Genomic DNA, 13,561 nt, shown 5'->3' on the forward strand with positions numbered 1-13,561 from the left:
GAGACTTTTAAACTGTTGAGAGATGGTTACAGGGTTAACACTGGGGAGTTCTTTCGCTTGGTTGAACAGCGGGAAGGAGTGATGACAAGAGGCCATCCCTGGAAGTTACGAAAGGAAACTGTGAACAAGAGGGTGAGGAGTGGTTTCTTTTCATGGAGGGTGGTTGAACCATGGACTGCATTGCCTGATGGAGTGGCGAGAGCAAGAACGGTGAATGAGTTCAAGGAGTGGTATGATAGACTTTGTGTTTCTTAGGGGGGGACCTCCCCTCGAAGAGTCTTTTGACTCCATAGAGGCCTGAATAATAATAATAATAATAATAATGGCTAGTACTTTAAGGCTTGTTTTGGTAATCTTTCTGTTTTCATTCTTTGAACGTATTCCATCCATTTATGTTTATATTTTTTAATTTTTTTCTATTACTGGTTCTTGGTTTAATTCTTTCATAATTTTTTCATTTCTTTAGTGATCAAATAGGGTATACTTTTTAAAATCTCATAAACTTCATTTCTGTTGTTGTTGTTAATCTTTGTTTGTCTTTTTGTTTTATTGTCCAGATTTTGCTTCCATACATTAAGACTGGTAGGGCTAATGTATTGTATACTTTTAGTCTGGTTTGTTTTTGAACTAGGTTTCGTTTAAATATAGAGTTAATTACACCTGTTATTTTTAAATATTTTGCAATTTTTACGTTTATATCTTTTTCATATGTGATCATGCATCCTAGGTAGTTAAATGAATTCACCTGTTCTAAGATCTTGTTATCTATTTACTATTTTAGTTCTTGCTGATCTTGTCCTTTAAAGGACATAGTTTTTGATTTTTCTGTTGATATTATCATACCATAATCAACTCTTTACAGTTGTTCCTTCGAACTCTAATAATCTAATCATCTATTTCACCTGCAACCAAGACATGAGATAGTATATGCATGATTTATGAGTCATCACTGTGATTCATGTTTTGAATGCAGTTAATAGTCCATCTCCCGAATGATGTCCACATAACATTACATTTTGAATAAAATTCTATATATTATTTGTTAGATGTGTAAACCATAAAAGTTACTTAAATAGGTTTTTTTCCCCCTTTCACTTTGGGAATTACTATACTCTGAACAACTATTAACACAATGCAGATCATAAATCTCTCTAACTGGTTCCTGTCTGAAATAGTAAGAGCCTCTAAGAGCTCCTAAAAATTTCCAACTCGAATGCAGGAGAAAACAATTAGATAGATCAGTGACCCATCTCTTCACCAATTAACTCCACTCTATTTCATACAGACATTCAGTTTCTATCATACACATATCCTATAAATATTTCCATGGTTGCCATTCATCAAAACTGACATTTTTCCTCTACTGTCTTCTAAATCTGTTACAACACTTGCAGCAACTAGCCACTATCCATTAATGGTTTATTTTTAAAATCACAGAACAATTTTTTCTTATCATTCATTCCTTTATTACTGTGCTGCCAGAGTAACCTTGCGTATGTATTTCCTATACAATCTGCATGTTTTTGAATATAAGATAATATGTTTCTTAATCTTCTTCATCCACATTACTAGTATATTACAGATTGAACAATCTGTATTGTGTTCAATTATTTATTTATATTTTTTTTAATGTGAATTATACTCACCAAAGATTGGAAACCTATTATCCATTAGTATCACAGGTGGAAATCCTACTTTATAGAGATCAAATGAGCTTTTTCAAGCTATTTCATGCCTCCAGTAAGAGTGGTGACCTCATGCTGTGACAATGAAAATTGTCACAGCACCTGAAGACATTCACAAACATTTGAACCCACACTCTATTGGGTGGAGAACAAAAGTATTTATAAAGCACTTTTAAAACATAATAAGTATAAATAAACCATATGGTGATATGCCATTTTACTACTTGTATATAGAATATACATAACTTCTGCAATGGTATCTACCTTAGTATCTTTGTGGGTTTGGCTCCGTGAGGACTCAATAAAATTCAAAACCAGTCTGGGTAGTGGTCTTTCCCATTACAGTTTTGCATTATGGAATACTGAAGCAACATATATAGAAGCAGTGATTTGACATCAACTGCTTCTATATATATGTATACTAGTTGTGAAATCCTTTCATGTGCAAACTTTGTTTGCTTATGCTTGGGTAAAAGTTTATAACAAGTATATCATTTCTTGTCAAGTATAATATACTTTTTTACCTAACAGTAAAACTTTCTACATAACAATTTCATGCAGCAAACTAACCACAAATCACATATGAAAGTCTTACCTGATGGTATAACAGCTTCATCACTTTTTCCAGGCTCATCCTGTACTATGGGAGATTTCACAGGTTTGTCTGTAGCAGCATCTTCAATAATAATAACATCATCGTCATCATCTTCTTGACAACTTTTACTTTTTTTAGAAGGTAGTTCCTGAAAGATGTGATGCTAATTTATTTTCTATAAAGCGAAATCAGTATTTATGCATTTTTTGTCAAATTAAAAACTGGATATATTCATAGGATCATAAATTGAATTCATAATGCAACTGAGGAACACATTTTACTTACATAAGAAAATTATTCATTATACAGGATTTTAAGTCAGTGTTTCATAACCATCACTGATGTATATTAGCAAATAGTACAAAAGATGGAATAAGTACAAAATATAGATAAAGATGACAAAGAGTATAACTACAAAAAAACAAAATAAATAAATAAAATAATAACTACAACACAGTAATTTTACCTAACACCAACAGCTGTGCTGTAAGTCAAAACAATTACCCACAATGATAACTGAAAACTATAATTTCTGTTGAGTTTATAACAAGATTTCATATCTTTCTTTCTTGTGTTTCCATCCATGAAGCAGATTTCAGCTTTCATGGAGGATTTGAGTTTTTTCTCCCCTATTGGATTTTATGGATAGAAAAAATGCTGTGATGAACAGATCTGATCTTTTAGGTTCCCAGTGATATATCCTTGGTGTTCCTCTGAACATTTTCAAGTTTATTGGACATGATGCCCATTTTCACAAAATTATTTTATAATGTAATGTCATCCTTTCATTTGCAATTCATAAAGTGATAGGACAAGTATAAAGAGTGCAAATTTAACTGTCATTACTTTTTAAGGAAATTACAATATGTTAATTACAATAACTTTAATTAATACTTCTGATATTTTGGCAAAGTCAGATTGCTCTTATCTGGGAACACAGTACAATATAATATGCATAGAAGACATATCATATTGTACTATGATTTAGGACTTTAGGCTCAACTTTGGTTGCTATGCTTCAGCCTCATTTACCCAGTTTTTAGGCCTGCCATGCACATATTATTGTATTGTGTTCCCTGATGATGGTAATTTGATTTTGCTGAAATACTGAATATTAATTACTATAACTTTAATTAATACATTTCTGATTGACAAACAGTACTCAGAAAAGCATGAAGTGATCTCGCAGCTGTATCTGTGGCCTTATTTCTATGGCTGGGCATCCAGCATAAACGAAAAAATTAAGAGTCATTTTATACGACTGTCGAATATCATAAAGCACATGATATGAACTGCTACATGGGAGAGGTACACGTGCACATTAAACAGCTACAGATAAGTTGATGATGGAGAATTTGACTTTCATAGCAGGGACAGTGAGAGACTGCATGAAAGTGTGCAAACCTGCAGTGGAGGAATACTATTATGTTTAGTGCAGGTAATGTTGCAACATTCATGTCAATAGCTTGCATAATTTCTTTCACTCACATATCAAAATCAAACAGATCGATAGATGGCAGTTTGATGTGTGTAGTATTGACATTCCTCATGTAGGGAAAAATACTAGTCCATCCAGGAAGTTACCATTTTTAGGGCGTAGTTAAGAGACAACTGTTTCTGTTGAAGCGCCAGAGCAAGGTTCATCTGCTTCAACATAAAAATTCTGAATGGGTGATGTACAGAATGCACCAGTAGCTATTTGTATATCCTGATGATAGATAAGATCCAGCCATCGTGGGGGTACTCTCCTTTGTAGAAAGGAAGTGCAATTTGCATTATCGGATACAACTAAGGCAACTGGTGTAAAATCAACAGCATCTGCATACAAGTAGCCTGGTCGTGAAGATACTTTATGTGCAAACTTTGCTTATGCTTTGGTATAGGATTAAAACAAGAATATAATTTCTTGTCTATTATAATTTCCCTTGCAGAGTCATAGACTTGGGACCTATATCAAGCTCTTATCAAATAACAGCATTATAAAGGCAAAGCAAGAAACATCAGTTCACCCGTTGAGTATGTGAACTCTGTGTTCTTTCCAATTTTGCTCATGCCTTTGAGCAGTGCAGCCCCCTCCCAAAAGGTCGAAATGCTTTTTCTGTGTAGGATATCTAGCGATTTTTCTTTCAGTAATGTTCTTGCCATAATTGTCATGATAAGTGGGTTCTCATTGAGTGGTATCATTTTAGGAATTGTTTCAAGAGTGGGACCATAACAAATCTGTTCTGGTCCCACTCTTTGATTGATTGACTAATGCACTCATAATCATAAAGTTAAGGTATACTGAATTTATTGATAGTGGAATAGACATGTGTATGTGTGACTTTTGACTTTTAATATTTTATTTTTGTGTTATATTTTTGTTATAACACATCCAGGAATATGTTAGCAGAGCTAACCTCAGGTGGTATGGCCACTTAAACAGAATGGGAGAGGAAATATTAGCAAAATAAGTGTTCTCTGCCAGGTTGGCAGGAAAAAGACTCAGAGGAAGACCAGGATATAAGTGGATTGATACGGTACAAAGTGCCTTAGATGATAGATATATAAGATCTGATAATGTTGGAGTCTTGATAGGTAACAGATTGATTTGGAGGAAAATTATAGATAGGAAGTTAGTAATGATGTAAATTTTCCTGTGGTACTATCATATCCTGTACACCCCTTGAGGGTACATGTCAGGAATTTGATGATGATGATATTTTCTTAGCTGCCGCCTTCTTGGTGTAAGAGGATTTCAGGATAGGGTAGGTGTTGTGCCATCATTTGAAATTTTGACAAGGCATGCCAGGATATAAGTGGATTGATACGGTACAAAGTGCCTTAGATGATAGATATATAAGATCTGATAATGTTGGAGTCTTGATAGGTAACAGATTGATTTGGAGGAAAATTATAGATAGGAAGTTAATAATGATGTAAATTTTCATGTGGTACTATCATATCCTGTACACCCCTTGAGGGTACATGTCAGGAATTTGATTATGATGATATTTTCTTAGCTGCCGCCTTCTTGGTGTAAGAGGATTTCAGGATAGGGTAGGTGTTGTGCCATCATTTGAAATTTTGACAAGGCATGCAGTCAGGAATATATATCCATACTTGAAGTAGAAAAAGCCATCAAAAGCCTGAAATGTGGAAAGGCAGCAGGAGTAGATGATAATCTATCATAAATGCTCAAGTATGGAGGTATAAAAGTGTTACAGCGGCAGCATGACATAGTTCAGACGGCCTGGACAGACGGACGAATTTCAGATGATTGGAGTAGAGCTCTCATAGTACCCATATATAAAAAGGGAAATAAAACTGAATGTGAGAGTATGCTTGAGAAACAGTTGAGAAGGATTGTGGAAGAGAAGCTTGGAAAAGAACAAGCTGGATTCTATCCAAATAGAGGCTATCAGGATCAGATTTTCACTTTACAACAGATAGTTGAGAAATAATATAACAAAGATCTGTATTTAAGTTTTGTAGATCTGGAAAAGGCATATGACAAGGTGCCGAGAGAGAAGCTATTCAAAACACTACAGTTATATGGTGTTAATACACTGAGCAAAGAAGGAAGGCAACGGGAAACCACCTTGCTCATAATCATCTCTCCCTAGAATGGTAGCATTTAGCTACCCTCCCATGGCCGTATGGCAGATGGGAACCAGAAGAAGACACTGAGCAAAGCGGCAGCTGGAGCATATGCACAAATGTCTACCGAGTGTACCAGCCAATAAAAAAAAGTATGATAGGAAAAATAAGAGTATGATTGTGAATGTAAACAAAATGAAGGAGCGAGTGCTGTATGGAGATTCGTTGGTATGGGGTGTGATAGTAGAGAATTTGACAAAATCGTACCAACCTGGTGGATTATGCAGGATGAGTAGTGTGGAATTTGTGGACGTGTGGAATGAGTTCGATGGGTGAAAGGATCTATATAAGATGGATGGTTTGTATTTGAATGGATTCAGTGTAAGGAGACTTGAAAAAGTGTTGTTGAATGAAGTGGATGTGCAGAATCAGGGAAACTAGATTTATTAAGGAGGGAGGAAAGTAGATATGCAGACCTTAGGGAGGCAGTTGAGTGTATGAATGAGTATAATATGCCCAAGCAAATAAGGACAACAAATCAGAATGGGATAGTTAGTATAAGGCATCAAGGTAGGGATGGGGCTAACGGGGATCTGCAATTCATGTATACTAATGCTAAGAGTATTAGGAACAAGAAGGAAGAATTTTGGGCCTTGGTTGGCACTTCCAGACCACAGGTTATTGGCATTAGTGAAACATGGCTGACTGAAGATGATATAGCTAATGGGATTGAATGTGAGGGGTATGGTGTGTTCAGGAATGACAAGGAGAATAAAATCGGGGGAGGAGTATTATTGATGATAGCTGATGAGCTGCAGCCAAGGCGAATAGAAGTTGAATTACAGGATAGAGACGAGCACATTTGAGGCCATTTGGTGTTTTTTGAGATTGAGGCTAGTAGAACAAAATATACAATTGGGCGTTGCTATAGACCAGGTGATGGAAAAGATGGTGGAGATAATATGCATAAGCAAATAGAAGAAATGAGTGGAAGGAGGGTAATTATTATGGGAGTCAACTATGGTAGCATTGATTGGAGGGAGGAGAGGACACACGGGAGGTAGGAATTGGGTTTTATGCAGTTATTAAGGGATAACTATCTGCGACAGCATGTAATGGAAAACAGGAAAATACTAGAGGTCAGAGAGTGCTTGACCTAGTAATTGCATCTGAGGATTTGGCTGTAACGAATATGACCACATTGCCACCAATTGGTGAGAGTGATCATAGGGTCTTGACTTGGGAGGTGACTAAACGTGTGGAATTTACAATTAAGAAAGGGTACATGTGGAATTATCAGGCTGGTAAGTATGACAAACTTAGGAGTTTGATTGGTTCAGTGCCATGGCATGTAAAACTGCAAGGGCTGGATGTTGATAGTGCATGGGAGGCGGTTAAGAAGTTTTTGCAGGAGGCAATGGCTGACTGTATAGCTAGAGTCCGAATAATAAATCAAGTAGGGATTAAATGGATGAATAACACCATTAAGCTTGAGCTGAAAAAAAAGAAACAACTGTGGAGCAAATTTAAGGAGAAAGGTGACCTGCAGGCACATGAACGGTATAAAGCTCAGGCCAGAAGAGTAACAAGTGTGGTAAGAAAAGCAAAAGCGGATTATGAAAGAACATTAGCCATGCAGGTTAAAGAGAATCCCAAGCAGTTTTTTCGATATGTTGCAAGTAAAAGAAAAAATGTATATGGCAGATTGATTTTAAAGAATGCCGATGGTAGGGAGGTAACCGAATCAGCTGATATAGTAGAATTACTGAGTGAGCACTTTGCAAGAGTATATCAGTGCCTTTGACCATTTTGTTTAATTTGAGTCTTGGGTCTGGTTTAGTCCCAAGGGGTGGAAAGAGGGGAAAATAGTTCCACTGCATAAAGGAGGTTCCAAGACTGCTGTTGAAAATTATCGGCTGATCAGCATATCAGGAATTGTTGTAAGGTCTTGGAGAAAATAGTCAACAGGAAAATACAAGATTGGATAGATGAAAATGGGATACTCTATGGGGGACAGCATGGTTTTGTGAAGTGTAGATCATGACTCAGTAACTTGCTCACGTTCTATAACACAGTGATGGCTGAACTGGATAAGGGTAAAAGGTTTTACAGTGATTCTACTGGACCTTGCTAAAGCCTTTGATAGGATACCACATGGAATTCTAATCAGTAAACTGCAGCATATGAGAATGGATATAGGGTTAGAGTGAGATGGATAGGAGGGTGATTGATGGAGAGATATCAGAGAGTGGTTTATTCAGGAGTAGAGTCCAAAAGACAGCCCGTGACTAGCGGTGTGCCACAGGATTCTGTTTTTGGACCGCTACTGTTTAATTTGTTCATTAATGATATAGGAAAGGATCTGAGAGGAACTGTTCATTTGTTTGCTGATGATGCAAAGTTAGGTAGGGCAATAGTGAATGCTCAGGATGTCAAAATTTTGCAGGATGTTTTGGATAGTTTGGAGGACTGGGCTAAGGAGAATGGATGTCAATTTAATGTGGAAAAATGTAAGGTTTCACATTTTGGGGTGAAAAGATTAGCAGCAGTATATCACATTGGTGGAACTGTATTCCAGGAGATTGACGAGGCCAGGGATTTGGGAGTGTTGGTGGATAAGGAGTTGAAGTTTAGGGGACACATCGCAAAAGTGGCAAAATCAGCTCATCAAATCACTTGGTTGCTGAAAAACACTTTAACGAGCAGAGACGAACAGGTTATTGTTCCTCTGTATTGAGCCTTGATAAGACCCCATCTAGACTACTGTGCCCAGATATGGGTGCCAGGGTTTCTTCTCGATGGGGAGGAGGTGGAGAGAATCCAGAGACCAGTGACCAAGATAATAGCAGGACTATGGAATGAACCTTATGAGAACAGGTTGAAGATTTGTGGGCTGCAGAAATTGGTTGATAGGCTGAAAAGGGGTGATATGATTGAGACATTCAAATTACTGAAGGGTTTCTATAAGATTAATTCAGAAAATATTTTTGAGAATAGGACTGGTAGTGGGAGGACTAGTGGCCATCCATGGAAGCTTGGTAAGAGTGTGGTTAGCAAGGGTGTTAGAGCTAGGTTTTTTACTTGGAGAATGGTAAATGAGCGGAATAAGCTGCCAGAGTCTGTTGTGAGTGCCATGACTGTGAATGAGTTCAAGGAGAAGTATGATAGCTACTGTGTGAATGTTGATTAGTTGTTCTTGACATGATATTGAGCCTCCCTCGATGAGTCTAAGGACTCCTTGGAGCTTCCTGTAATAATAATTAATGGAACATTATATCAAGCAATACTTAGTCTTTATTTCAGTTGTAAGTCAGTAGTTAGAATTGAAGGAAGTACGAGAAGGTGGTTTAATGTTAAATCTGGTGTTAGACAAGTATGTAAGTTATCCCCTCTGTTATTCATTATCTATATGGATCACATTATGAAGGAAAGTGGTATTAAACCTGATATCAAAATCGGAGATGTTAATCTCAGCTCTTTGCTTTATGCAGATGATGTTATAGTTCTAAATAAATCTGCAAGATTCCCTGACTAAATTGAATAAATGTTGTAATACATATGGTATGAAGGTCAGCATTAAAAAGACAAAGACAATGAAAATAGGCAGAAACATTGAAAATATCAACTGCATTGTGAATAGAGAACCTATAGAACAAGTAAAACATTTCAGCTACTTAGGCACGATATTTAGTGAAGATGGTAAATTAAATATGGAAATAGACAACAGAATCAACAAAGTTGGTATGGTAGGAAGTCAACTGAATAAATTTATATGGAATAAGAGAGAAATAAGCCAAAAAAACCCACTAAATTAGCAGTATACAAGACAGTGTTCAAACCAATTTTAACTTATGGATCTGAGAGTTGGGTTAGAAGTAAAACACTTGACCAAAGACTAGAGACCACAGATATGAGAGTCTCCTGAGCAAGATTAGGGGCAAGAACAGATGGCATCAATGGCAATATCATATTAAAAACGAGGATATTATGAAAGAACTTGACATCGTAAGCATCCAGGAATGCATTAGCAGAGCTAATCTCAGGTGGTATGGTCACTTAAACAGAATGGGAGAGGAAAGATTAGCGAATGAAGTGTTCTCTGCCAGGTTGGCAGGAAAAAGACCCAGAGGAAGACTCAGATATAGGTGGATTGATACAGTAAAAAGTGCCAAAAAAGACAGAAATATAAGACCTGATAATATTGGAGTCTTGGCAAGTAACAGACTGATTTGGAGGAAAATTGTAGATAGGAAGTTAGTAATAATGATGTAAATTTTTCATGCAGTACTATCATATCCTTGAGGGTATATATCAGGAATTTGATGATGATGGTGGTAGGTGTTGTGGCGAGTAGCTTCCTCTTTGCATCCGGACATGAGATATTTTGTTCAGTTTTTATCTTTTGTATTTCTTATTTTCATCCTTTCACTTTTGGCATGCATGGAAGTAGGCTGAGTGGTTTCCATCATGGTTAACATATTTAGTTTTCTTTGAAGAGCAAGATTTATTATCATTCTTTTCAATTGCCACATTGGGCACGGATGGTAGAGCCATGACAGGAAGTTTGAGTATGCCCATATTTCTGACATTTAAAGCATCTTAGCAGATTTGGGATGTGGAATTTAATGGGACAGTTATGATATTTCATCTTTACTGATTCTGGAGGTTTGGAGGTATCAAAAGTAAGGATGATATTCCTGGTCAGAACCAGATAACCATTTCTACATATTAGGGTGTGCCTCATATCTGCCACTCCTTGATCTTTAAGTTCTGAATATATCTAATCATCTGGAACATCAAGGAGATACCATTCTGATATTCCACCCAATTAATGTAGTTTTTCTGACTGTTGCTGACATGAGGTTTCAACAAGAATATTACCAGAACATTACCCTTATGAATAAAGAAGGGTGATATTTCACTATTGGCATCTTGGCTGTTACATGGATGATGAAAATCATTGGTATATGTGTGTCAGATATTATCTGTATTTGGTCGGAGTTTTATAAAGACTCCCTGGTCTTTATTAAACTTAAAATTTGAGGATTCATTCTCAAATACATTTTTTTGTTTTACACAAGTGGTCCTCCATCCACAACAGATCTGCACATGGACACCCATTATCTGCAAACAATAAATGTGCTCAGAAGTGGAATACCAAGATTACGATGGATCCTATACCAACACTGCAAAATGCTTTGGGTGCAGTCCTGGACCATGGGTAGGAGACTTACTGTGACACTGTTGACTTTTGCAGGCAAGTCCACTAGCCAGTTGATCCTAGATGAGCCATCCAGGACATCTTGCCAAAGCAGAGACCAAAGTAGTGCAAGGTCTATAAGGATGTCCCATTTCCAGATGGCAAACACAGTGGGCATGGCACTGGATCTCAGTGATGGTATTCCAGAAGAAAGGATATTAAAAAGATTCAGAAGTAGAGTGAAGAATATGGGAAGAAAAATATAGAAAGAGGTATCTAGCACGACAGGTGCACAATGTGGAGCTGAAGGGAATGGCCATTCATACATATGTATCATTAATAAATCATTCAGAATTGGAAGGATTCATTGATGACCTCAATTTCCCCTTTTATTAGATTCATTTGAGTAAAACCTCAACCACATGAAGTGTTTGTTGTGATAATGATTACAATTTCAAGTGGTTTTGAGAGAAAAATGGAAACCCATCCTTATTACTCATTGTTCTTTTAAAAATATGTTTATTTAAATGCTTTCCCACAACTTTGACCATATACCAATCTTTCATAAAATTTATTAAAATTCTCTTAATTATTATCTAAATGTTTGTTGAGATGTTTATCCAAAATCTTAGTTTTTTTCTTCCCAAATTCAGATTTTTCAGCCAAGGTAAATGTGTCAAATTTCTCGCAGCTTTAGTAACTTGATTCACGGGACTTCCCCCCCCCCCCCCGTTAAACATTAGTATAGCTATCTCAGTGCATTAACTGAATACCATTGTATATATCTAGATTATTTACATTACCTAAAAATTTCCTCTCAAAATATTGTGGAGCTTCTCTCATTTCTTTCAGGACATTCAATGTACTTTCCATGAGTACTTTTTTTGGGGGGGACTAAGTAGCAGGTTTACCTTTTGAAAAATAAGTCACAGGTGCTTGAATAAAGTTAAAAAAAAATCTAAGAGAAAATGGATTCTTGCTGCCAAAAAGTATGTGTTCCTTTTCTTTTAACAAGGCTTTGATGTTGCAGCATCAGGGCCAAGCCGTGCAGTTGTGCAGATTGTGCACCGCACAGGGGCGCTTGAAGATAGGGGCGCCATTTCACCACGGGAAATAATAAAAAAAAATATATAAATTTTCTTATTCTTGAATTATATCGTTTGAAGTGAAATGTTATCAATATTACCACAGATTTTATTTCACAGAGTAGGCATCGACTCAGCAAAAATTTTATAAATATTCTTGATTGCTTATTATATTTTTAGTGGAAATTGTTACTTTAAGACAGACCGTGAATTCATTCTCATGCTGTGCTTTGCTCAGTACCGTCAACAGGGTTTAGCACAGAGGCAGCCTGCCTCATGCCACTGCTTAATATGGGCGCTCATTCAGTCGTATTACGGCGACATGATATTTTACAAAAATACAGCATTTAGTTTAGCAAACAAAAAAAAGGTGCCAGTTCCCATTGACAGTTAAATATGTGCTTATTATATTTTATTAGTAAAAAAATTATAGTCATACATACTAAAACTAAACATTTTAGAATCCACTTATTAGATACTTAAGGAAACAACCCATAAAGTATCATACGATGTGAATTTCATAAACTTTTATAGTCTATATATAAATATATATATATATTAAATTATATTATGCATGAATTCTCCTACTCAAATTGCGAGTCTCTATCACCCCGAATTTCGCATTTGAGCGATAATTCGCTCCCTGCAGTAAACAATATGCTATCCCCAACAGCCATTATACTGCAGAAACACGAAAACCAATTAGTTTTATCATGTCAGTGGATAAGGTTCACAGATATCATTTGCAGACTGTGTAATATATTTCTCAACAAATAGTGCAATTACAGACAACTGGGAATATAAACACTAACTAATGAATCACATCTTCCCTCCAACAGAAACTGCTATATACAGCAGGTGCAACATATGGTTTTGCTTGACACTACCCCCCCCATCATGAACGTGTTAAAACTAATATAGTGAATACATTTCACTATATTATAGTGAAATGCATTATAGTGAAGATATTATGGAAATCGGTTTAAGAACATTAGCATTTCAATTCAATTTTCAGCTTGTTTTGTTTGGGTAGCGTGATCTTTTGTTAATACCTCACCAATCATATGCACTTCTTAATAGTGGCTTTTTCTCTATTATACTGGCCTATAATCGTGCACATCTTTTGCTTCTCATTAATAATTTGTCAAGGATTGTTCATTACGTATCTGTATTGAACGTATCTGTATAAGATGACTCTATTTGGGTAGATAACTTTGATTGCACACAAAGAAACCGCTCTTGAGGACAGAAGAAGTGATGGAGAATAGAAGCTTCTTGGTAAGTCATACCCATTTTCAGTTTTTTTTTCTTCTGAAAACTTTAGTTTCCGAAAATCCTCACATATATCTCGTAACACGATTTTTTAGCTTTAATTTTGGGAAAAAAGTGCAAGTTATAGTTGAGTAAATACAGTAAT

General features: G+C 36.2%; 1 protein-coding gene across 2 annotated transcripts in view; it reads right to left on the reverse strand.

Moving 5' to 3' along the window:
- Window positions 1-13,561, reverse strand: part of Brf (Brf RNA polymerase III subunit) — a 375,147-nt gene that overhangs the window by 20,674 nt on the left and 340,912 nt on the right. For both annotated transcript variants that reach the window (XM_090407063.1, XM_090407062.1), the window contains one exon: window positions 2,281-2,428. In XM_090407063.1, the coding sequence (XP_090263189.1) occupies window positions 2,281-2,428 (148 nt within the window). The remainder of the gene's footprint in view (window positions 1-2,280; window positions 2,429-13,561) is intronic.

The sequence above is a fragment of the Typopeltis vanoorti genome, chromosome 17 (genome assembly GCF_054136105.1).
Source record: "Typopeltis vanoorti isolate ZY-2024b chromosome 17, IOZ_Tvanoo_1.0, whole genome shotgun sequence".
Taxonomy (NCBI): domain Eukaryota; kingdom Metazoa; phylum Arthropoda; class Arachnida; order Uropygi; family Thelyphonidae; genus Typopeltis; species Typopeltis vanoorti.